The following is a 24,552-nucleotide window of genomic DNA, read 5'->3' on the forward strand; positions in this document are numbered from 1 at the left end:
TGTTGTTGTTTGGTTTTTTGGCACTTCATTCCCTCCATTGGCAAGGGTTATTCTTCCTTCCCATTTCCCCAGAATTCTAAATTCTGAAGTCTCATAAATGGTAAGATGCTAAATATAATTTCTTTAGAATTATAGAAGTCAGAACATCTGATGATTGTTTTTGCCAGTCATGGGGCTTGAACTCAGGGCCTGGGAACTGTTCTTGGGCTTTCTCAAGGCTAGCACTTTACCACTTGAGCCACAGCACCACTGTGGTACTGAGGAACTGAACCCGGGGCTTTATGCATGCTAGGCAAGCATTCTACCACTAGGTCACACTCCTGGCCCATTTGATGATTTTTGTCATGTTCATTCGTATTCTTAAGCTCTGTGCACCAACTAACATAAAGCATGTAAACTGCTACTAAGTTTTAACTTGCAAAAAAGAAATATGTCTGCTTAAAAGGAACTACAGGAGTAAGCCCACTAGGTCAAGGTCTAATGGGATGTTCCAGAGAGAAGAAGACATACTCCCTGGGTGATTAAGACCCCACCCAGCATCCAGTCTGCCTGCTGATTCACTATATTCCTGACCTTCCCTCTAAAAGCTATTTGCATATCACTACCCCAAGATGCAACTCTGAGTATGATGGCAATTCTGCTTTCTTTAGTCCTGACCTTAAATAAACTTTCCTACCAATTTTTATCTCCTTAATGTTGGTTTTTAAGTAGTGAGCACTTTGATCTTATTCCACTAACACTGGCATAGAATGTGGTAAATATATAAAACCGTTTATTTATCTAGCATAAGAGAGTAGATAAAGTGGACATGCCTCTTTCTATTCCTAGTATCAAATTCAGAATGCAGTAAACTAACATTTATCTCCAAGCTTGCTAGGCATTAGTGCTAGACATTGTGTTAGGATTTTTCACTAATATATGGGGAAGACATTCAGTGATTGTAAAAATTAGAGAAAAATAGAATTTTAATCCTAGACATAATTTAGCTTCTTATAAAAGTGGCTTCTTTGATTAGATGAGAAATTTATAGCTCATTTTTATTTTTCTCTCTTTACTATCATGAAGGAAAAATCTACTTTTAAGTTTTTGATATGATTATCTTTCCTCTTCTTTCATATGGTTTATAATCCTTCTTATGTTTGGAGTAACTTGAGTTTGATTTTATTGCAAGTTGACTCAAATCCTTTTTAGAAAAAAATGAACATAGGCATTGAATTAAAAACAAATTTATAAATGTGTTCCTAGATTTCACTCAGGTTTTTTTTTTTTTTTTTTTTTTAAATGGGTCCTGGGCCTTGAACTCTGGGTCTGGGTGCTGTTGCTGAGCTCTTCAACTCAGGCTACCACCCTACCCCTCGGCCTGAGCATTGTCCCTGAGCTCTTCAGCTCAGGCTATTGCCCTACGCCTTGAGCCTCAGTCCCACTTCCCATTTTCTAGAGGTTAATTGGAGATGAGTATCATGTTCTTTAGCACCCAAGCTGGCTTTGAACAGTGATTCTCAGATCTCAGCCTCCTGCGTTGCTAGGATTACAGTTGTGAGCCACTGCACTCGGTGAGTTTTATCTTCTTAGAATTATTTCAACATTGATTATTGCACTTATTTTACTTTACCTCGTGTTTTTCGATCATCACTTCATCAAAAATGTTAATGTATATGTTCTCTTTTATTTTAGATAAGCCTGAGAAGCTATAATCATGTCCTGGTGAGCTGCAAATAAAAAAACACATTTAGGTGCTTAATTTTTTTTCAAAATCCATTTATTTTTCTAAGAGAATTATTCACAAAGGATAAGTTATTTGTACTATTTTTCTTTTCTTTTTTTTTTTTTTTTGCCAGTCCTGGGGCTTGAACTTAGGGCCTGAACACTGTCCTTGGGCTTTCTCAAGACTAGTGTTCTACCATTTGAGCCACAGCACCACTTTCAGCTTTTTCTATTTATGTGGTATCAGGGAATGGAATCCAGGGCTTTATGCATGCTAGTAAGCACTCTACCACTAGACTATGCTCCAGGCCCACTATTTTCTTTTAAAAAGTATAATCATAGAGAAAGCTATATCATTTGAAGACTGGCTGCTACTTTTTACTAACATGTACTTTATAATTTACCTCATATTTCTCTTAAGATAAAAACATACACCAATAGAGGTTTATCTAATGTGAAGTAAGCAAGTCACAGACAAATGCTACTTGATTTTACTCATATGTGGAAGCTAAAATAGATGACTTCAGAGAAGTTGAGATCAGAATGGTGATTACTAGAGAAGGGTAGAGGGGGAGGGGGAGCTTGATCAATGAATACTAAGTAACAGTTAGATAAGAGCTGTTCTATAGGGTAACCTCAGGTATGGTATATTAGAAAAAATCTAGGTGTTTGGATTTTGAAATTCTTTTATCATAAAAAGGTATGATCCTGGTTGACTGTAGAAAACAATTTTAATTTGAAGATGATTTACATTTTCAAGTGATACATTAAATTTACTTTTTTACAAAAGCCTAGGGAATGTAGGGGAGGCAATGCATATTTACAACACTATCTGTAAAAGAAAGAACTTAATCCTTAAGATTAATTTTGAGGGCTGGGAGTTTGGCCTAGTGGTTAAAGTGCTTGCCTAGCATGCATGAAGACCCGGGTTCAATTCCTCAGTACCACATATAGAAAAAAAGCCGGAAGTGGTGCTGAGGCTCAAGTGGTAGAGCTCTAGCCTTGAGAAAGTCCAAGAATAGTGTTCAGGCCCTGAGCTCAAGCCCAGGACTGGAAAAAAAAAAGATTAATTTTGAGCAGGTTTTTTTTTTAATGTACCTTAACCACTCAAGTCTTTCTATGGCTGTTTTTTTTTTTTTTGAGATAGTTTCTCACTATATAATCAGAGTGGCCTTGAACTTGTGAACCTCTTGCCTCTGACCCCCAAGTACTAGAATCACAGGTTTTCTTTGCCATTATCTTGAGTTTTACTTTGTTGAAACTTTGCTTGAATTTTGCCACAGGAGGTCATAGGACTGATTACTACATATATTTACTGTCATTGTTTATTCCATTTGCATGTGGTTTTTATTCACTAAAATGTCACAAGGTCTAGGGACTAGTGGGTTTACATTAGAAGTGACAAAAAGTAGTAGACAGTTTTGCTGTAGCTGAACTTCCTACTCTATTGTTCAGATTCTCGGTGTGTTCTTGGCTTCTTTCACTGGTGTAGTTGCAAGAATGTAAACACTGTACAGTTTTCTCAGTAGTTCACTTGTAAGTCTATTCATCCTACTGCTTTCATCTTCTTTTTTTTTTTTCTTTTGGTTCAAGGTTACAACTCAAACTCGGTACCAATTGCTTTCATTCATGAGCTAGCATTCTACCTGCTGAGCCATGTCTTCAACCCTTATTTTACCATTTCCATTATTGAGAAAATAAATTTGGTATTCCTTTTTTATGAGCTACAGAAAAAATAGGCTCTAACTTACATAAAATCTACTTTAACTTCTTCATTCCAACATGGATAAGATCCACTTGCAGTAGTGGTTTGGTACACAGTGTGTTGAAAAGAAATTTCAATGAAAGGATATACTGTATCCTGAAACACATAACAAACATTGACTAAATTTTGCAATATTTTTTATGGTTTATAAAGGCCTAAGGTGGGAAATTTCTTACCAAATGGATGACTTAATTTTTTTAGTTTCACACAAACAATATTTGATCTGTGCATGCGTGCGTGTGTGTGTGTATGTCAATGCTGAGGTTTGAATGTAAGGATTCACACTCTGATTTAGCTTTTTCATTCAATCATGGCTGGCACTTTAATCCTTGAGCCACATCTTTATTCTGCTTTTTGATGGTTTAATGAGGGTTAGAGTCTTATGGATTTTTCTGAATTATAGGTTTGAGCTGTGGGCATGCAGCTAATCATTGTTTTAATATAACATAATTGATCCTATGCTTTACCAGGATATAAAGATAAAGTAAACTTTGTCTTAAAGGTTTTGAAATCTACCAGAGAAAAGTAAGTAAGTATAATGAAATGTGAGGAATAAGTGAAATGGTTTCTAGGTATAAGAGTTATTCAGGAGAGGAACTGATTCAGTTCTGGTATGAACACCAAATGAACATCACAGAGAACCTAGCTGCTTCAGTTCAGGCTTTGAAATAGTGAGGCACTTATAAATATGGCCAGTAGCATGGAAATTTGTGGAGGCCATTCTGGGCAGAGAAAACTGCTAGTAGAGACCATGTAGAACAAGAAGCAGCATGACTTATCCGTGGGGCAATAAGTTCTGAGTCTGATTGGTATATACTGGGAAGAATATCAGAGATTTTGTGGCTATTTTAAGGAGTTAGCACCTTTTTCTACAGACTCTGAGACTAGAGAATAAAATGATTAGTACTGAATTTTATTTAAAAAAAAAGACCTTCACTATGTTATGAGAATCAAACTGAAAGTAGAAAAAAATAGAGAGGGAGAAACAGATTAGGAGCCAGCTGCAATTCAAATACCAATATTATATTTATATGAGAGCTTTAAATACTTACCTCGTGTAAGATCTCTTCTGAAGAACGTGATTTGAATATTTCTTTATGTCTGGGACGAGACATGGATGATATCAAATAAGTAGGCATATCCAAAGCTCTTCAGGAAAAGCAATACAGAAATATATACTTTAGTTTTGGAAGGGAAATATATAATTCTAGAAATATATAATTTAGTTGCTATGGATCTCATAGTTTTATTTCTCCTAGCATGTTGGTGTTTATAACCAAATATGTAATAATCATTACTCTAGAACAGTAACTCTCAATCACAGTACAATTGGATCCAGTCTATTATAAAATTTTCACTGATAGCAAAAGGAGAAAAAAAGATAAATTATATAAATCAAAACTAAACAAAGTGCAACTGTAGCAATTCTTTTTGTGGCAGATCCTAGGCCTTTAACTCAAGACTACCACTCTACCTCTTAAGTCAAGAGCCACCTCTTGCTTTTTTTGGGTGGTTTATTGAAGAGAGTCTCGCAGACTCTCTAGCCTGGGCTGGCTTCAAACTGCAATCCTCAGATCTCTTGAGAGCTAGGATTACAGATGTGTGCATCCAGCATCCAGCTAGCAATTAAGATTTTATGAAGCATTTCATATTTGTTTCACAACTTTCATGGATACTTTGTAAAAAAAAATTGGTAGCTCCCCTACTTTCTCTTAGATTCTGCTTCTAGAGAGGACAGAGGTGTGAAATAGTGTGTTTCTTAACAGGGAATAGAGACCAAAGGAGTTTATCAATAAAGCATGAGAAGGCAAGCAAACACCCTCCTCCCCCCAAGTTAATGCTACGTTGGGAATCTCAGATTTCAAAACTCTTTTTCTGTTTACCTTTTTGATATTGGGTCTTGAATTGTGCCATGTCTCAAAGCCCTTTTTGAATAATTTAATTTCAAGGTCAGGTTCAGCCAGCCTGGGCTGCAGTTCTGGGCTGCAGTCCCACTCATGCTTCCATATATTGCTGGGGATGCTAGGCATGCACCTCTGTGCCAGTTATTGGTCTTGCAAGCTTATTTTTTCCAGTCCTGTGACTTGAACTCAGAGACTGAGCCCTGTCCTTGGGTTTTCTCAAGGCTAGAGGTCTACCACTTGAGCCACAATACCACTTCTGGCTTTTTCTGTGTTTGAGATAAAAAGGACTCGAACTCGGGGCTTTGCGCATGCTAGGCAAGCACTCTACCACTCACTAGGCCACATTCCCAGCCCACAAAGTTATTTTTTCCATTCTCATATTAGCCTTGAACCTTGATCTCTTATCTCTATCTCCCAAGTAGATAAGATTATAGACTTGAGTAACTGCATCCACCTGACATGCGCGCGCACGTGCGTGTGTGTGCGTGTGTGTGTGTGTGTGTGTGTGTGTGTGTGTATTAGAGATCAAACCCAGGGCTTGTGATACTAGACAAACACTATTCCCAGCCCTTTGGAAACTCTTAATATATAGCACTGACAGTAGGTTTGACTATTCAAATGAATATTCAAACTTGCCTTCATTTTATGTATATGAAACATTAGTGAAGTGCAAAGCGTTATAAATACATATCATGAAACATAATTCAAACAGCTCTTTAGCAACTCAAAAATGGGAACGTATTGCCTTACCTATGAACTGAAATAATAATAAAGTACAAAAGCTTTACAAATACACAGCATCAAACTTATCACAATTGAGTAGATCTTTAGCAATTCTAAAAATAGGAACATATTGCTTTACCTATGAGCTATTGTTTTCCTGGTAGGAATATTATATGCCCTCAGTATTCTGACAAGAATCTTAATATCTCCATCAGAGACACTCTGTGCTGTGACTTTTTTTCTTTCTTTCCTTTGAGGCTTTAACTTTCTTCGTGGTTCAATAAACTTACAAACTGTATCTGTGAACTGGCTATAGAGGATAAAATGTGATCAACCTCATATACATAACATAGTTTTAAAAGATACTTGTGTGGTGCTTAATTTAAATAAGGCTATTATTCTGAACTATTCTCTTCATCGTGAAGCGGACAAAGTTGTTTTAACTACAAGGAAGCAATTTTTCCTGCTTAAAAAGGATGAGATGTTATGCTCCTTCATGTGGAGGGAGAATGTGATTCCTCCCAAACAGACCAAGGGCCATGAAACATGACAATCTTTCAGAAGATTATGTTTTAGTAATCATTCTCTTAAAATGACTAAGCACTTGAAACTGCTTCATGCTGCCAAACTCTAGTAACATAAACCCATGGAGTTAAAGCCACAACCAATTTTCCTTCAAGGACTGAAAATAAAACTGAATAGAGTTCAGCAGTTAAAGCAGTTCTAACCTTATTGGTAAGAATCACTGATGGACTATGTTAGCAAAGACTTTGCAAACTCTTCCCTGTGGATCTTAGCGCCCCTGTAATGACCGAAAAGTCCAGACTTGCACAAGGAGACTAAAAGTTTACCACAATACCATTAGCAATGTCTTTTCTAGTAGGAGTTTCAAGACAAGAAAACTTTAGGGCAGAACAAATTTGAGACAAAAGTGTTCCTTCTATTTTATTCTTTCTTTTCCTAAAAACAATTATAAAGGAGAAGCTATCAAATTTCCCTAAAACATGCTAAAATAAAAAACATTTCAGGCAGGCATTCTGCAATCAACTTTTTTTTTCTTGTCAGTCGTGGGGCTTGAACTGTGGGCTTGGGTGCTGTCCCTGAGCTCTTCAGCTCAAGGCTACCATCCTACCCCTCAAGTCACAGTGCTACTTCCAGTTTTCAAAAGGTTAACTGGAGATAAAAGTCTCATGGACTTTAGTGCCTGGGCTGGCTTTGAACCACAATCCTCAGATCTCATCCTTTTGAGTAGCTAAGGTTACAGGTGTAAGCCACTGCACCCAGCTTACAATCAACTTTAAAGTGACCAAATATATTTTGTCACTATGTCTCAGTTTATGCTCTGAAATTGCATCATTTAATATGTGACTTAATATAAAAATAGAGAACATACAGAATTTTGAAGGTATTAAGATTTTATCTTTTTTTAAGATTTTATCTTTTATACTTAACAATTTTAATAGTACCTTGCAGATACAATTTCTTCATAATCAGCCACGATATCTGACAAGTCAAATTTACTAACTTTGATGATTCTCTTCATTATCATTCTTTTCACCTAAATTTTTTGTAAGTTAAAGAAATGCATTGTTTATAATTGAATGCTAAAGTTTATAATGTTTTATTTTACTACTTATTTTTAATCCTATTTGTAAGCAATGACTGGATAGGAGGGGGTTATAGATATAGTTCTGTTTGCATTAATAAAACCATTCTCAATTTACATTGTTACACCAAAGACGTTCATTTATTCTCATTTCCTCCTTTAATATCTCCCCCATCTCATTCTAAATTTTCGCTCAATATTTTTTCCGTATAGCTTGTAGTAACATGGCCAGAACTGGTCCACAGGAAGAGTTGATTTTTTGTGAATTCATTTGTCTCATAGCCAATTGAGTACCAGGCATTAATCTTTTTTTTTTTTTTTTGGTTCTGGGCATGTGTGCTGGCCCTGAGCACTTTTACCCAAGGCTAGCTCTCTATCATGTTGAGCCACAGGACCACTTTATTTCCTGGCATGTCTTTGAAATGCAATCCTCAGATCTCAGCCTCCAGAGTAGCATGAGCCACTGGCATCTGGCTAGACATGAATCTATACCTAGAAACTCAGTACTGGAGAGTGTGATAGCAATTTTAAGCTTTGTGTCTTACCATAAATCATCCTGAGATAATGCAACCTAGAGTCTAATTACTTGCTTAAAAGGGACAAGAAAATGGAGTGGTAGGAGAATGGCATACACATAACTATTTCCTAAAAATTATCCCACCACACAGGCAACACATTGTTTTCCTTGAAGGTGAACCAAACCACAAGGTCCCTAAGACAGCCATTATCTTCCTCTCTCCTTTGGCATTCCACATTCTAGGTTCCTTGACATAATTCCCACAGGCCAGGTAGGCTTCCCCTCAGAGCTTTCACATGGGGTTCCATTGGCCTTGAAGGCTCTTTCCCAGAAAATTCCATCACTGTCTCCAGGTGTAAGTGAGTAATAGTTCATTATTGAAATGCTGCCATCTCTCCAGCCTCCATGAACACTTTATTTAAAATTCCATACCCTTATGTGACCAGAAGGGATTGTTATTGCACTATGGGTAGGAGTATAAACTTGTTCAGCCACTCTGGAAAGCAGTATGGTGATTCCTCAAAAGACCAAAAATAGAGCTCCTCTATGACCCAGCAATTCCACTCCTGGACATTTACCCAAATGTTCATAAAAAAGGGTATACTAAAGCTACTAGCACAGCCATGTTCACTGCAGTATTATTTGCCATAGCTAAGATATGAACTAACTCAGATGCCCCTCAGTAGATGAATGGATCAAAAAGATGTGATACTTACACACAATGGAATTCTATGCTGCCATCAGAAAGAATGACATCATCCCATTTGTAAGGAAATAGAAAGACTTGGAAAAAATAATATTAAGTGAAGTAAGCCAGACCCAAAGAAACAGGTTCCATGGTTTCCCTCATTTGTAATAATTAGTACATATCTAGGACTCTCTTAGCAGAGGATTACAATAGTTCAAAAGGCTATATAGGATGAGGCTAAGTGAAATGAACTTCAAGATATGGAAACAGGAGGTTTATCTTCGTGATTGTTGTTCTTAATGTACTATGTGAAGTTATTTTTTTCTCCCCCCTTATTGCTTATCTAATGTTGTTACTGTATCTGACTGACTTTGTTATCTGGTATGATATATATATATATACATATATATATATTTGAAATAGGGAAGGAAAGGGGACAGACATGACGATTGGGAGGAGATGAGGGGAGGGAAAGTGGGAGAAAAGCATGGGAAGGGGTATCAATTCTCAGGAAGTACTGTATCTACTAGCTGATGAATGTTACTGTGACCCCCCTATATGTTACCCTGACAAAATACAATAATAATTTAAAAAATCCATCCTGTTATCCACATGCACACAGAACTCTATCATATCATAATCTGAACATACTTTTCATCTATTATCTAAATTCTCTCATAGATGTAAACTTCAGTAAGTCAGAGTTCATTGTCATCATTTGTATTTTAAGTCATCATCATATAGACAAGGCAAACTAATCTCTTAGATGCACTCATTTTGGCAGAACATTAGTAATCATTGAGACTGCCAGGATTTTCTTCTTTAGTGCCCAAACTTTGGTCTTCCTTAGCTTCCACTGACCCCAGTAGCATTATGATTAAAGTATACATCTCTTCCAAAGGACTCATACAAAACCCAAAATCACATAGCAGATACTGGAGAATACTCTAACAAAAGAAAGGATTTAACAACTAGAGCTTTCAGGTTCCTAGAATTGATTTTTTTCCAGTATCTGTAACTAAAGTAATATCACATGAACCTACCAAACCTGTAGCTTAAACTATTTCAATAAAAGCTGAAATGCAACTTTTATGAAACTTCTAAAAGTTCTTTTATACGATACATACATGACTGCCCTGACTTCTATTCTTTTTTCTTTTAGGTCTGAGACTGGCACTGTCAAACTCCATTCCTACTGCTTTTGCTCATTGCCTAGCATTCTTACCAAATGAGACATGACTCTAACCTCAAGTGCCCCTGACTTTGAAAGAAACATTCTCCTCCCAAAACTATCAAATTGTGCTGAACCAAACTAACTAGCACCAGACCTCTCACTGAGTACACATGCACATATGTGAGAGACAGGGACAATGACCTTACAGTGAATGATCTTTTGGCTCCATGATACCCACGGGCTGGTTTCACAATGTCCAGTATCTAAGAGCATGTACATATTAATTCCAGTGAGTCCTGACACATCTGGGCATGCACAAATGCACGTATGTTACCAAATGACTCACTTGAGTTTTCTCGATTCCCTCTAGAAAGGTAGGGGAAAATGTCATCCCTGATGCTTCAGTACTTCTACATCATCCACTCTTGTACTCTGGCAGGATGAACTTTTGCTTCCAATAAATTAAACTTTTCTGTCACTTTCAAGAACTGAGGTAGATACCTACACCGCCTTTCTGACCCTAGCCTTTATCCTTTAATTCCTTTGCTGATCTTCTCACCTCCTTTATGGTCTTCCACGCATGTTAAAACAAGAATAGAAGGGATATGAGTTCTTTTTTCTTATGAGCAAGAATATTTCTTTATTTTCCCTAACAGCAAAGTCACTATTATCAAAACACATCTCAAACAGTTGTTTTTAAGTATGGTGCTAGTAAAGAAGAGTTTAAAAAACTAGGGTGGAGAAAAATCTCCTGCCAATAATTAAGGGACTAGGGACATTGGTAGCATTCATATTTAAATAAAAAAGGTTGGAAAATGCTTTAATAATGAGCACTGACAATGCTCAGTGAAGAAAAATTGATTGAAGTAGGCGAATTTGTACATCTTATTCTATGGGGAGAATATATACCATACGTCCAACAGATTCCTTTTCACAATAGTAAATGCAATCTTATTAAGAAAACTATGTTGTTACCTTGTTCAGAAATTTGACAGAATTCATCCTTTGTGCAGTAATAGAATTCACATCTGAAATGGCCACATCCTTCTCTACCTGACTTTCATATCCCTAAATAGAAAACCAAGTTAGTTCTGCTGGAAGGTAACAAAACGTGCTGCAACAAAAACGTATATTTCATTTCATGTGTAATGGCAACATTTGGTACTGGCAGAGAAAAAAGCTTTCTGATTCCCCCATTGAGGTTGTATTCTATTTGCTTGTGGGATAATGTCCATTCATCTTTAAAAATAGAGTACTGGCTGGGAGTTTGGCCTAGCGGTTAAAGTGCTTGCCTAGCATGCATGAAGACCTGGGTTCGATTCCTTGGTACCACATACAGAAAAAAAAAAAGCCGGAAGTGGTGCTGAGGCTCAAGTGGTAGAGCTCTAGCCTTGAGAAAGTCCAAGGACAGTGCTCAGGCCCTGAGCTCCAGCCCAGGACTGGCAAAAAAACAAAAAAACAAACAAAAAAAAACAAAACAAAAAAAATAGAGTACTGACAGAGAAAAAAACTTGTAATTGAGAAAATTATAAGATGTTGTTTTGCATTTTCCTTCTCATCTCTGAACCACAATTAAAATTGTTAAGACATTTTATTTGATTCAGATCATGATTATCCTTCTACTATGTGAATTTTAAATATAATGAGCACTTTCTGGTTTTATGTCCTCTAACTGGCTCAGAAGACATTGGAATATTGTATCTTTATTCAAGTTGACTGACTTCACCAAGCAGTGAAAATTCTACTATACTGATATTTTCATCTGTGATGGGAAAATAGTTCCATTTTCTTGAACCATCTCTTAGCAAGCTCAAGTGCTAGGTTGACTACAATTGGTTATTTCTGGTATTTCTCTAGAAATCCTCTCATAACTTCTCTATTGTAAGACCTATTTGATAAATGCTTTTTTTTTTCCAGTTCTAGGGCTTGAACTCAGGGCCTGGGCACTGTCCTTGGAAACTTTTTGCTCAAGGCTAGCACATAACAGGTTCTTTTTTTTTTAAAGAATTTATTAATGTTGATTTTTACATCATATTTTAAATGACAAGTTTAACAAACAAGTGTTCAAGGAGGGAATCTCTATTTACAATCACTGGGACTTAGTATTTAGAACTTAATCAAAATTAGGCTAAGAGTTTGTATGTCATAGAAACATATTAATTTAAGAAATAAAACATGTCTATAGAGTCATAGGTTTTCATGTCTATACAGTTCTGTTTATATTTCCATTACCATGTCCATAGTTCTGGGTATGCAGAGTCCTCGCTCTTGTACTCTTTGGATTTAATAGCCACATATTAAGGATACCATGCGCCTTTTGTTCCTTAAGTCTTGACTTGTCTCACTCAACATGATTCGCTCTAGGTTCATCCATTTCCCTGCAAATGCCATTATTTTATCTTGTCTGTTGGCTATGTAGAATTCCATTGTGTATATATACCACATTTTCTGTATCCATTCATCTGCAGTAGGGCATCTGCATTGTTTCCATCGCCTGGCTATTGTGAATAGTGCAGAGATGAACATAGCTGAGAAGGTGTCCTTGTAATATCTTGGGTCATGATGTTTAGGATAGATGCCCAGAAGTGGTATGGCGGGATCGTAGGGAAGGTCTATTTTCAGTTCTTTAAGAAACCTCCACACTGCTTTCCAGAGTGGCTGAACTAGTGTGCATTCCCACCAGCAGTGTAGTAGGGTTCCTTTTTCTCCACAACCCTACCAGCAACTGTCATTGTCTGAGTTCAAAATCTTGGCCATTCTTGTTGGGGTAAGGTGGTATCTTAGGGTTGTTTTTATTTGCATTTCCTTTATGACCATGGATGATGAACATTTTCTCATATGCTTTCCTGCCATTTTAATCTCTTCTTTGATAAATCTCTTTAGTTCCCTTGCCCATTTAGTGAATGGTTTATTGGGTTTTGGGGGGATTAGTTTCTTGAGTTCCCTGTAGATATTGGATATTAAGCATTTGTCAGATGTATTGTTGGTGAATATCTTTTCCCAGTTGGTTGGTTGTCTCTCTACTTTTGCAACTATGTTTTTATCTGTACAGAAACTTTTTATTTTTAGGTAGTCCCATTTATCGAGTCTTTCTCCAATCTGTTGTGACCCTGGGATTCTGTTCAGGAATCTTTTGCCTATGCCTACGAGTTCCAGTGTCTCTCCTACATTATCATGTAGCTGTTTCACAGTTTCCAGTCTGACATTGAGGTCTTTGATCCACTTTGAGTTAATGCTTGTGCATGACGACAGGCTAGGGTCAATTTTTAGTTTTCTGCATGTGGCTGCCCAGTTTTGCCAGCACCAATAATTGAATAGGCTGTGTTTGTTCCACTGTATATCTTTGGCTCCTTTGTCAAATACAAGTTGACTATAGGTATGTGGTTCTATTTCTGGGACTTCTATTCTGTTCCACTAATCTTCTGGTCAGTTTTTGTGCCAATTCCAAGCAGTTTTTGTTATTATGGCTCTACAGTAGAGTTTGAAGTCTGGTATTGTAATACCACCAGCATTGCTCTTTTTGCCTAGAATTGTTTTGGCTATTGTAGGTCTTTTCTTGTTCCATATGAATCTTTGGATTATATCTTCTATTTCCATAAAGAATGCCTTTGGGATTTTGATGGGGATTGCATTGAATTTGTATATCAATTTTGGCAGTATAGCCATTTTCACTATGTTAGTTCTCCCTAGCCATGAGCATGGGATGTCTTTCCATTTCCTAGTGTCCTCTTTAATTCCTTTCATTAGGCTTTTATAGTTTTCATTGAATAATTCCTTTACATCTTTGGTTAAGTATATTCCTAAGTATTTTATTCTCTTGGGGGCTATTGTGAATGGGATCATTTTCTTGATTTGGCCTTCTGTTTGTGTATTGTTGGTGTACAAGAAGGCTACTGACTTCTGAAGGTTAATTTTGTATCCTGCCACTTTGCTAAAGTAGTTTATTAATTCTAGAAGTTTGGGAGTGGAGTTTGTTGGGTCACTCAAGTAGAGGATCATGTCATCTGCAAATAGGGATAGTTTAATTTCTTCTCTCCCTATGTGGATCCCTTTGATGTCCTTTTCTTGCCTTATTGCTCTGGCTAAGGGTTCCAGCACTATATTGAAGAGAAGTGGAGAGAGTGGGCATTCCTGTCTAGTTCCTGATTTTAAGGTGAATGGTTCCAGTCTTTCACCATTTAGTATAATACTGGATGTAGGTTTTTCATATATGGCTTTCACTATTTTGAGGAATGTACCTCTTATTCCTATTTTTTCTATTGCTTTCAACATAAATGGGTGTTGTATTTTGTCAAATGCCTTCTCCACATCCAGAGAAATTATCATATGATTCTTATCCTTAGCTCTATTGATGTGATATATTACATTGATTGATTTGCGAATGTTAAACCAGCCTTGCATCTGTGGGATGAAGCCTACTTGATCATAGTGTATGATTTTTTAAATTTGTTTCTGGATTCTGTTGGCCAATATTTTATTGAGGAGTTTTGCATCTGTGTTCATTAGAGAGATAGGTCTGTAGTTTTCTTTTTTTGTTGGGTCTTTCCCTGGTTTGGGGATAAGAGTAATATTAGCTTCATAAAATGAATTTTGTATTGCTCCTTCTATTTCTCGGAAGAGTTTCAAGAGTATAGGTGTTATTTCATCTTTAAAGATCTTGTAGAATTCCACAGTGAATCCATCTGGACCTGGGCTCTTTTTGGTTGGCATTTCCCTGATTGCATCCACAATTTCATTGTAAGAGATTAGTTTGTTCAATTTGTTTACCTCATCGTTGTTCAGTGTGGGTAGCCTACATGTATTTAAGAAATCATCCATTTCTACTAGATTTTCTTGTTTCTTTGAATATAGGTCCTGGTAGTACCTATTCATTATGGACTGAATTTCTTGGGAATCAGTTGTAATTGTTCCCGTGGGGTCTTTAATCTTGTTTATTTGAGTCTCCCCTTTCCTTTTTTTGATTAATCTTGCCAGGGGTCTGTCTATTTTGTTGACTCTTTCAAAGAACCAACTTTTTGATTTACCAATTTTTTGTATAGTAGATCTTATTTCAATCTCTGATATTTCTGATTTTATTTTTGTTATTTCTGTCCTAGTTGTTTTAGAGTTAACTTTTTCTTGCTCCTCTAGGTATTTCAGTTTTTTTTTAGGTTATTTACATGCTCTTCTCCTGTCTTTTTAATATGGGCTCCTAGTGGAATAAATTTGCCTCTTAGAACTGCCTTTGCTGTGTCCCATAATTTCCTTTGTGATGTTTCTTAATTGTCATTACATTCAAGGAAGTTTTTAATTCCATTTCTGATCTGATCTGTTACCCAGGAGTTATTCAGAAGTGTGTTGTTCAGTTTCCAAGTGATAGAATGTTTTTTTTTAACTTTGACTGCATTGTTTAGAATTAGTCTGATTCCACTGTGGTCTGATAGAATGCATGGGATTATATCAGTCCTCTTGTATCTGCTTAAGTTTTCTGTATGAACTATTATATGATCTATTTTGGAGTGTGTTCCATGTGCTGCTGAGAAAAATGTAAAAAGTTTTGCCGTTGGGTGGAAGACTCTGTGTATATCTGTTAAGCCCAGCTGGGCTATGGTGTCGTTTAAGTCGATGGTATCTTTGCTTAACTTTTGTTGAGTGGATCTGTCATTTGCTGAGAGTGTTTGAGTCTATCTTGTTCTGTAATTCTAAGAGAGTTTGTTTGACGAATTTGGGTGCTCCCATGTTGGGGGAGTAAATGCTTATAACTGTAATATTATGGGCATGGATTGTACCCTTTACTAATATGTAATGGCCGTCTCTATCTTTATGTACTGATTTTACTGAGAAGTTAGTTTTATTGGAGATTAAGATTGCTACTCCTGCTTTTTTGCATGGTGCATTGGAGTGGAAAATTCGTTTTCATCCTTTCACTTGGAGTTTGTTTCTGTCTTTGGTAGTGAGGTGGGTCTCTTGGAGGCAACATATGGATGGGTGGTGTTTCTTAATCCAGTCTGCTGCTCTGTGTCTTTTGATTGGATTGTTCAGCTCATTCACATTTAGGGAAATTATAGACAAGTGGTCAGTGTCCATTGTCATTTATTTTTACTTCTAAGTTTCTTTCTCTCTCTTTTTTTCCCCCTTTTGTGTTTAGTGAATTATAGATATTCGTTTCTTGATGGGGGTTCTTGATGTTCTACAATTTTTCTCGATTAATTAATATTTTTTGTAACACTGGTTTAGTGTGCACATATTCATAAAGCTTCTCTTTGGAGTGAAATATTCTTGTTTCTCCTTCAAATGTAAATGCTAGTTTTGCTGGATATATCAGTCTGGGTTGGCAGTTGTTGGTCTTCAGGACATCAATGATGGTTTTTTTTTTTTTTTTTGCCAGTCCTGGGCTTGAGCTCAGGGCCTAAGCCCTGTCCTTGGACTTTCTCAAGGCTAGCGCTCTACCACTTGAGCCTCAGCACCACTTCCGGCTTTTTTCTATGTATGTGGTACCGAGGAATTGAACCCGGGTCTTCATGCATGCTAGGCAAGCACTTTAACCACTAGGCCAAACTCCCGGCCCCATCAATGATGTTTTTCCAAGCTTTTCTTGCATTTAGAGTTTGCATGGAGAGATCTGCTGTGATTCGAATTTTTTTCCCATTGTAGTATAGCTCTTTCTTTGTTTTTGCAGCATTTAAGATCAATTCTTTGGTATTCGGGTCTAGTGTCTTTACTATGATATGTCTAGATGAGTTCCTTCTAGGATCTTGCCTGTTTGGAGTCTTGAAACCTTCAATAATGTGAATATTTTCCCTTTTGAGGTTGGGGAAGTTCTCTACTATGATTTTGGTGAATAAGGGTTGCATTCCTTTGTCCTGAAATTCGGCCCCCTCCTCAATCCCTGTTATACGAAGATTAGACTTCTTTGCTGCATCTGGCAGTTCCTGGAGCTCTCTCTGGTGGATTCTGACTGATTTTTCCAAGGTGGCGATTTTCTGTTCCAGCTCTTGTGTTTTATCTTCCATTCCTGATGTTCTATTCTCCATCTCAGTCAATCTGCTGCTTAATGCCTCCATTTTTGCTTGAAGTGTGGACACTGAGCTGATCATGTCTGCTGCGAGGGTATTGAACTTTTCTTCCACTTCTCTTTTGAATTTGAAGAGTTCCTTGGAAATTTCTTGCTTTTGTTTTTGGAATTCAGCCTTCATTTCCAAAATCAGCTCCTTGATTTGAGTCATATTTCATGTCTCTTCAGGTGTCATTTCTTGGGATGGTAACATCTCTCTTGTTTCCCTTTGGGCTTTGTGTGGGACTTTGATTATTTATGTATGTCATAATTTGTCTTTGTGCTCTTCTAGGCATCAAGAACTCTTGTTGTAGTTCGCTCTGTGGTTGGTAGGTGGCAGTCTTTATTTGGATTGGGACTGGTGGTTCTCAGCCAAATTGATTCCTCTGCTGACTAGGTCAGAGTTTGCAGTTTTTGCAGGTGTTCAGCCTGTTCCCAGAGGCTGTGTGCCGCTGCAGGACTAGCTCTCAGCCCAACCAGTGGCCTCACAGTGGGCCTTGGGTTGGATCTGTGCGTTTCAGTCTCAGCGGGCTGGGCTGGTTTTCCTGTGCTGCTTCCAGGGGTGGCCCCCGGCCAAGGGTCTGGAGTTTGGGAGTTTCAAGGGGCTCTCAGCTGGACCAGCAGGTGTCCTCTCTTAACAGGTTCTTTTTAAAAACATATTTTTATTATCTTTAAGTAGTTGTACAAAGGAGTTGTGATACAACAGTAAATTTAAATCAACCAATATGAAATCACTGAAGATGGAGGTTGCACAAAAGGCTCTCACAAACTAGTGTCAGCCAGCTGCTGAACACTAGCAGGCCATGCAGCCTACATGCCCCCCCCCCTCCCGGCCCTCCCTACCTTCTCCCTTCCATTTTAAAGATCTGAAATTACACAAGTTTACAGTGGCAATGCCCCATCCCCAAAAGCTATTAAAATGTGATGCATTTTTATAACAAAAGTGCAATGGTTACATAAACTTAAGAGCATACCTAAAGAATTCTAGTGTTTATTTTGGAAAAACTAAGTTATAAAGCCAAATTAAAGACTTTTGGGATTTGGGAGCTGTGTATATTCTTAATGCTTAAAGAGAAGGGAAAGGGTTAAAAATAAATTTCAAAATAAAGAAATTAAAATAGGGTAGAACATTAAATGAAGTGATTCAAATAGAAGCCAAGTACCTGGAAGGCTAACTCTGGAATCTCTCTGTCGAATAGGGGAATTTGTGGTAGGAGGAAATTGTCTAGTTGACCAGCATTTCTAAGTTGCAAAAGGTGGAAACGTTTACATCTTCTCATTTCTTCTTCAGAAACAAAAGTAAATTCATCTGGCAATTGCTCAAGACGAAAATAATGTGGCATATCCCGATCTTTGTGTCTCATATACTGTAAAATATAAAAAAATGTAAAGTATCCAAAATATTATGTATTTTAAATTCAAGAATTATTTCAAAAAGCTATTCCTCTTTATCTGTGAGGTATAAGACCCATATGTTATTGTTATGAATAAGACTCATATGATTGAATCTGTAGAGAATAGGACCTGAAAAAAGTACAGAATCCCAACTTATATGTTTCCAACATTTTCCCAGTTATGATGGACAAAATAACAATGCTTGCATTGCATCAAACTTAAAAGATGGGAGTGTTCCTATCTACTTTGTCCCAAAAGCTGAAGGAGAATGTACATTGCTGTTTATCTGGTGTTAATTCTGTCATAGTTAGAAAGCTCTCATCTAGAAAAGTTTAGAGGTAGTAATCTAATCTGTTGCTTTATTCAACACACGCAGAAGCAAGGTATGCTATCTTTAAGAAATAGTGCTAAATTCCATCAGAAATAAAACTTTATTAGCTGTAATTCTATGAGGAAAGATAAAACACATAAATGAATAATTAAATTCAAGGGCAGGGAAAGGCACGTAACTGAAGAGTCACATGACAGACAGATGATTAGAATCATAAGAGTTTATTTAAAACAAACGAAGGTTGATAGAGGGGAAAGGACAAAAGGGTACATATCTGACTGCAAATATTTATCAATTTTATAGAGTGGATAAGCTATCCATTAGAGGCACCCTTTCATATAGCACAACCTGAAGAAAGGAATGAAGAAAGCATGCTTGGGGGGCAAATAGAACTGAGCACATAATAGAGTCTGAGGAAGGTGTAGCTAAAATTCGTTTTGATAAATCCTCTTGGTATCTCTAGTGTCTGTTAATATGGTTGGTACAGAGTGAATATTTAACAGATGTCATTGTAAAATCAGCCTGCTGATGTTCTATGAGCTTACCAAATACTGACAGAGTTCCAATCATCAGGATTATAGTCATTGTTTCAATTGCTGAATTTCTAATTATCTTTATAATACTATAAACTGAATCTCTCCTTAAATTTATATTTACAAGTCCCTTACTACCTAGAAAAATATGTAGCAAACTAGAGAGGAGCACAACAAAGAAAGGCTTATGCTTGCAGAATATACAGCAAATACACAGCATTGTATTTACCATACATTGTACTTACCATAATAAGTTCTATTAAATCAGAATATTCTGGATTATTTGGATCAACTCTGACTTCACTTGCCCATTCAAAGAGCTTCTGTTTATTAATGAGCCATGGAACTGCAGGAACACCTCTTGCATCTATATTCTTTGGCATACTAAAATAAAGAAATTATTTTGTATATCTGCATGCAATATACAAGTTATAGAACAGGATAAAGTCTACCTATCCTAGGTATTTAAAGTATATTCATCCCCTATATTTAAGGATAAAATGGAATGTTTAGGTATAATGTCTATGGGGTTTTTCTTATATTTACTATAGATTTACTATAGCTCGCTCTTTCTTTCCTTCCTTCCTTCCTTCCTTCCTTCCTTCCTTCCTTCCTTCCTTCCTTCCTTCCTTCCTTCCTTCCTTCCTTCTTTCTTTGTTTTTGCCAGTTGTGAGGCTTGAGCTTAGGGCCTGAGCACTGTCCTTAGACTTTTCTCAAGGCTAGAGCTCTACACTTGAGCCACAGCAGCACTTCCAGCTTTCTTTCCAGCTGTGGTGACAAAGAATCAAACCTGGGTCTTCATGCATGATAGGCAAGTACTCTACCACTGGGCCAAACTCCCGGCCCTTACTATAGTTTTTTTTTTTTAAATAAATATCTACTTTCCTTGAAAGACAATAAAACTTTTAAGGATAAAAGTATGTATATATCATATTTTCCATCTCCAATTTGTGGAGAAGCTAAGATTTTTTTTTTTGTCGGTCATGGGACTTGAACTCTGGGCCTGGGCATTGTCCCTGAGCTCTTCAGCTCAAAGGTACTACTCTACTCCTTGAGCCACAGTGCCACTTCTGGTTTCCTGGTGATTAATTGGAGATAAGAGTCTCACAGACTTTTTAGTGCCCAGGTTGGCTTTGAACCTTGATCCTCAGATCTCAGCCTTCTGAGTAGCTAGGATCACAGACGTGAGCCACAGCATCCAGATTAAGTGATTATTAGATTAGTTCTGTTAACCTCAAACATATGAATTTATTATTACTTTGTTTTCATATGGTATATTACAACTTAACATAAATATGTACTTAAACATAATTAAAATAGTACACAACATAAAAATCAACTTTAAGCTGCATCTTGCTATTTAAAATACGATAGTAATGTAATTAATTGGGCAGTGTTGGACAGGGAACTGTCTTTGGTCATATGAGACCATTTTAAACACTAGAGCTACAAAGCATAGGCTAGATTTATACTATATCCTCAGTGATTTTAGTCATAGGTTAAGTGCAGAAGACATTCAATCTTGAAGAGTACATAGTTGTCTAGAACCATCAATTGTCCCAGTTATTTAGTGTCTTCATAGGTAATTAAATTATGTATAGTCAAAAGAACTTGAACTAGAATATTTCTAAGATCCTTTCTATGAAGAAGTTGAAAAAGTATCCTATCCATAAATTGAGACTTCAGAATTTCTTCAGAATTGTCTATCAGATGCAATTCCTGCTTCTATGATGAATTTTCTAAAGCTATTATTGATAAAGCCAACGCCTGTATGGTGGACATAATTACATGTAAGTAAAGTTTGAGCCTGGTATGATGGACACACTTATATATGTTTGAGCCATTGTCCTTTCTTTTACTTTGTTATTCTGACCTCATGGTAAACTGTTTTAGTGATTCTGTCATTAGAACTTGCTATGACCAAACACAATACCATCATGTAGCAACTTTTCCTTCTCCTAGGATCTCTTAGTGCAGATCTAGAAAAAAGAGCCTAAGGCAAAGCTTAAATGTTAATAGATTAGAAACTTACCTACTTTATCCTTAAAAAAGAGTTAGAGGTCAGCTGGGAGTTTGGCCTAGTGATAGAATGCTTGCCTAGTATGTACAAAGACCCAGGTTCAATTCCTCAGTACCATATACATAGAAAAAAGCCAGAAGTGGTACTGTGGCTCAAATGGTAGAGCTTTATCCTTGAGAAATCCCAAGGATAGTGCTTAGGCCCTGAGTTCAAGTCCCAGAACTGGCAAAAAAAAAAGTTGTAATCCTTCCAGTAAGGTGATCATGCATAAATAATTCTATATCTAGAATAGAGGATTTAAACACTTCTGAAATAAAATCTTTGGAAGTAGTGGCTTTTGTCTATAAGTTAAGGGCTATGGAAATACCTCTATTATTCACACGATTATAATCCCAAGCAATGAAGTGACACATTTTCTTAGATATAAATGTGTTCACTACCCTTAGTGATTTAAATTAAAAAAAAAACAATTACCACATAAACGTACATGTTATTCCTGCCATGGGCATGTTTCCCATTATTCCTGTTTTGTATAATGCCTGGTTGAAATATGACATCAATTTTGAGACATGAAAGTTTATTACCTACAGTATGCAGATTGTAGTGATTGTGACACAGGTGTCAGAGGAATGCCATTTTCATCTAAGGCCCAAGAGAGAGAATAGCTAAGCTTTCCTGATGTCAAAAGATAAAGTTCTTCAGTTTCATTTCCCTCAAGAAGAAAAGACACATCTGTTTATAAAAAAAATTAAAAATTTGTTAATTTTTTAAAAAAGTGTACATTCGAGCACATTGTAGTTTTTTTCCCCTTTTTACTTATGGAGTTCTAGGTACACAAGGAAAAGTTCTGTGCTGACTCAGCTCTAATCTTACCACTTCCATAACTTTCTCTCTGAGACTATAGGGGGAAAAAGAAGTGTTTTAGGAAACTTACTGCTTCCTACTTGTCCATCCACAGGAGCAACCAGCTTATCAGAACTAAATTCTGCATATTCTAAAACAGTTTTGTCTTTCAGCTCTGTGTTGTTGGGTAAAGGTAAGAATAGTTTGGCCAGTAAGCTTGTCCTCTTACTTATTTCATAAACCTAAATATAAAAGAAAAGGTTGCCTAGTTCACTGAAAGTATAAAATAAAAAATAAAACACTTAACAACTTTTATAATGCATTTGTAACTCATTTTTTAAAAAAAAAATTAGACCCCCCAATAGGCATTTTTCTATTACATTTCATTCACACATGTGAGGGGAAAATAGACCTTGGAAGTAGAGAACCTTTTGTTGATTTCATAGAAAATGAACTGGAAACAAAGCTTATAAATACTATTTTGAAAATATGGACATATACAATTTAGTACCTTAAAAAGCACATTATTATATAGCACTTTAAAAGTGCTTTTTTTTTTTGGTTTGCATTTGGATATGTTGAAATGGAATCTCACTATGTAGACCAGGCTGGCCTGGAAATCATGCTCCTCCTGCATCCTCTTCTCAGGGGCTGGGATTATATGTATATAACATCACATCCAGCACTTTTAAGTTGTCAGATTTTAGCCTAATAAAAATTATAAGACACTAAATGAAAGGACCTCCAGGATATAGAAACAAAAGCCATATAACAAGTGATTGTTGTCCTTAATGTAATATGTTATCTCTCATCTCTTTTGCTGTCCCTTGGTTATCTCATATTGTTACAGTATTTCACCTTGTTATCTGATATACTGTATCTATGCTTATTTGGTTATTAGAAATAGGATAGAGAAGGGGGGAAAACAAGAGGAGGAGTGGGGGGAGGGGGAGGGAAATGGGGACCAAGGCATGAGAAAGGGTATCAATGTTTGTGAAGAAATGCACCTATCTGGTTAATATAATGTAACCCTTCTATTACTTACAATAAAAGTATATGAAAGACAGAAATAGATACAATAGTTCTCAAATCATAAGTGAAGAACTGGAGAAATGGGGAACATATAGCCCTTGGGCAGTATAAAGCTCATGGAATCATTTAGAACTTCGTAGAACAGATCCGGACGTTTGTCATCAGCTGCACCCAGCCTGTCTGCCTGTCTAGGTACTTTTGCAGAGCTCTCGAATGATGTTATAAATATCCAAATGATCATCATCAGCAAAAAGTTTCCTTAGCCCTACAAATAAACCTACATTAGTTTACTGTTTGTTTGTCGGTTGTGAGACTTGAACTCTGGGCCTGGGTGTTGTCCCTGAGCTCTTCAGCTCTAGGTTACTGTTACTGAGCCATAGTACCACTTCTATTTTTCTGGCAGTTAATTGTAGATCTCACGGACTTTTTAGTGCCCGGGTTGGCTTTGAACCTTGATCCTCAGATCTCATCCTCCTGACTAGTTAGGGTTACAGGCGTGAGCCACCGTGCCTGGCTAAAACTATATTAGCTTTTATTTAAGTAACTGAAATCCAGGTTGTATTATTTAGGAAAAAGGAAGTGCCAATGGTTCATGAAATCCAAGGGCAAGTTATACAAACTATGGAAAAGGTGGAAAATTTCAAAAAGAGGGGGGAAAAAGTGCTGAATGGACAGCCCATAGGGGTCTATTGGGCACTAAATTCAGGTCTTCTGATTCTGTATGCTATTTTTTTTTATCTATGATTTCATACAAGACCACTGACATAACCACAAATAATTATTTTGGGAGACTGGGAGTTTGGACTAGTGGTAGAATGTTTGCCTAGCATGCACGAAGACCCTGTTTCCATTCCTTGGTACCACATACACAGAAAAGCCACAAGTGGTGCTGTGGTTAAAGTGGTGAAGTGCTAGCCTTTAGAAAGCCCAAGGACAGTGCTCAGGCCCTGAGTTCAAGCCCCAGGACTGGAAAAAAAATTTTAAATTATTTTTAAAACAGGACAACTTTATTTTGACTTCTACTGTGTTGTGACTGTGTGAACAGTGATAAGTGCTCTAACAAGAGAGAAATAAAGTATGGAGCCTTCCCCTGCAGAGGCCTTCCAGGAAATGGATGAAACACCACGGACAGCAACCATGGGCATTATGAAGAGAGCGGCCAGAATGTCCAACTACTCAGAAGTGGGAAATTGCAAGCATGTATGAAAAAGACAAGTAGCTCAGATTGGCCTGAACTCAAGCCTTGGTACTGTCCCTGAGCTCTGTGTGTGCCATAGTGTCATC

At 36.9% G+C, this 24,552-nt stretch overlaps 1 protein-coding gene across 3 annotated transcripts in view; it reads right to left on the reverse strand.

The window, feature by feature from the left end:
- The window catches only part of Cc2d2b (coiled-coil and C2 domain containing 2B), an 81,599-nt gene that overhangs the window by 20,062 nt on the left and 36,985 nt on the right, over positions 1–24,552 (reverse strand). Inside the window, exons 15-24 of one of the 3 annotated variants that reach the window (XM_090346169.1) lie at positions 22,328–22,478; positions 21,978–22,125; positions 19,619–19,757; positions 18,278–18,481; positions 11,057–11,149; positions 7,563–7,654; positions 6,236–6,406; positions 4,522–4,618; positions 3,456–3,565; positions 1,613–1,709 (exon numbers count right to left, since the gene is read on the reverse strand). In XM_090346169.1, coding sequence (XP_090202295.1) covers positions 1,613–1,709; positions 3,456–3,565; positions 4,522–4,618; positions 6,236–6,406; positions 7,563–7,654; positions 11,057–11,149; positions 18,278–18,481; positions 19,619–19,757; positions 21,978–22,125; positions 22,328–22,478 — 1,302 coding nt within the window. Of the gene's footprint in view, positions 1–1,612; positions 1,710–3,455; positions 3,566–4,521; positions 4,619–6,235; positions 6,407–7,562; positions 7,655–8,247; positions 8,553–11,056; positions 11,150–18,277; positions 18,482–19,618; positions 19,758–21,977; positions 22,126–22,327; positions 22,479–24,552 lie in introns of those variants that run through there. The other 2 variants (XM_090346170.1, XM_090346171.1) reach the window with 2 other exon arrangements.

This window comes from Megascapheus bottae, chromosome 15 (genome assembly GCF_031878675.1).
Source record: "Megascapheus bottae isolate mThoBot1 chromosome 15, mThoBot2.hap1, whole genome shotgun sequence".
Classification (NCBI taxonomy): domain Eukaryota; kingdom Metazoa; phylum Chordata; class Mammalia; order Rodentia; family Geomyidae; genus Megascapheus; species Megascapheus bottae.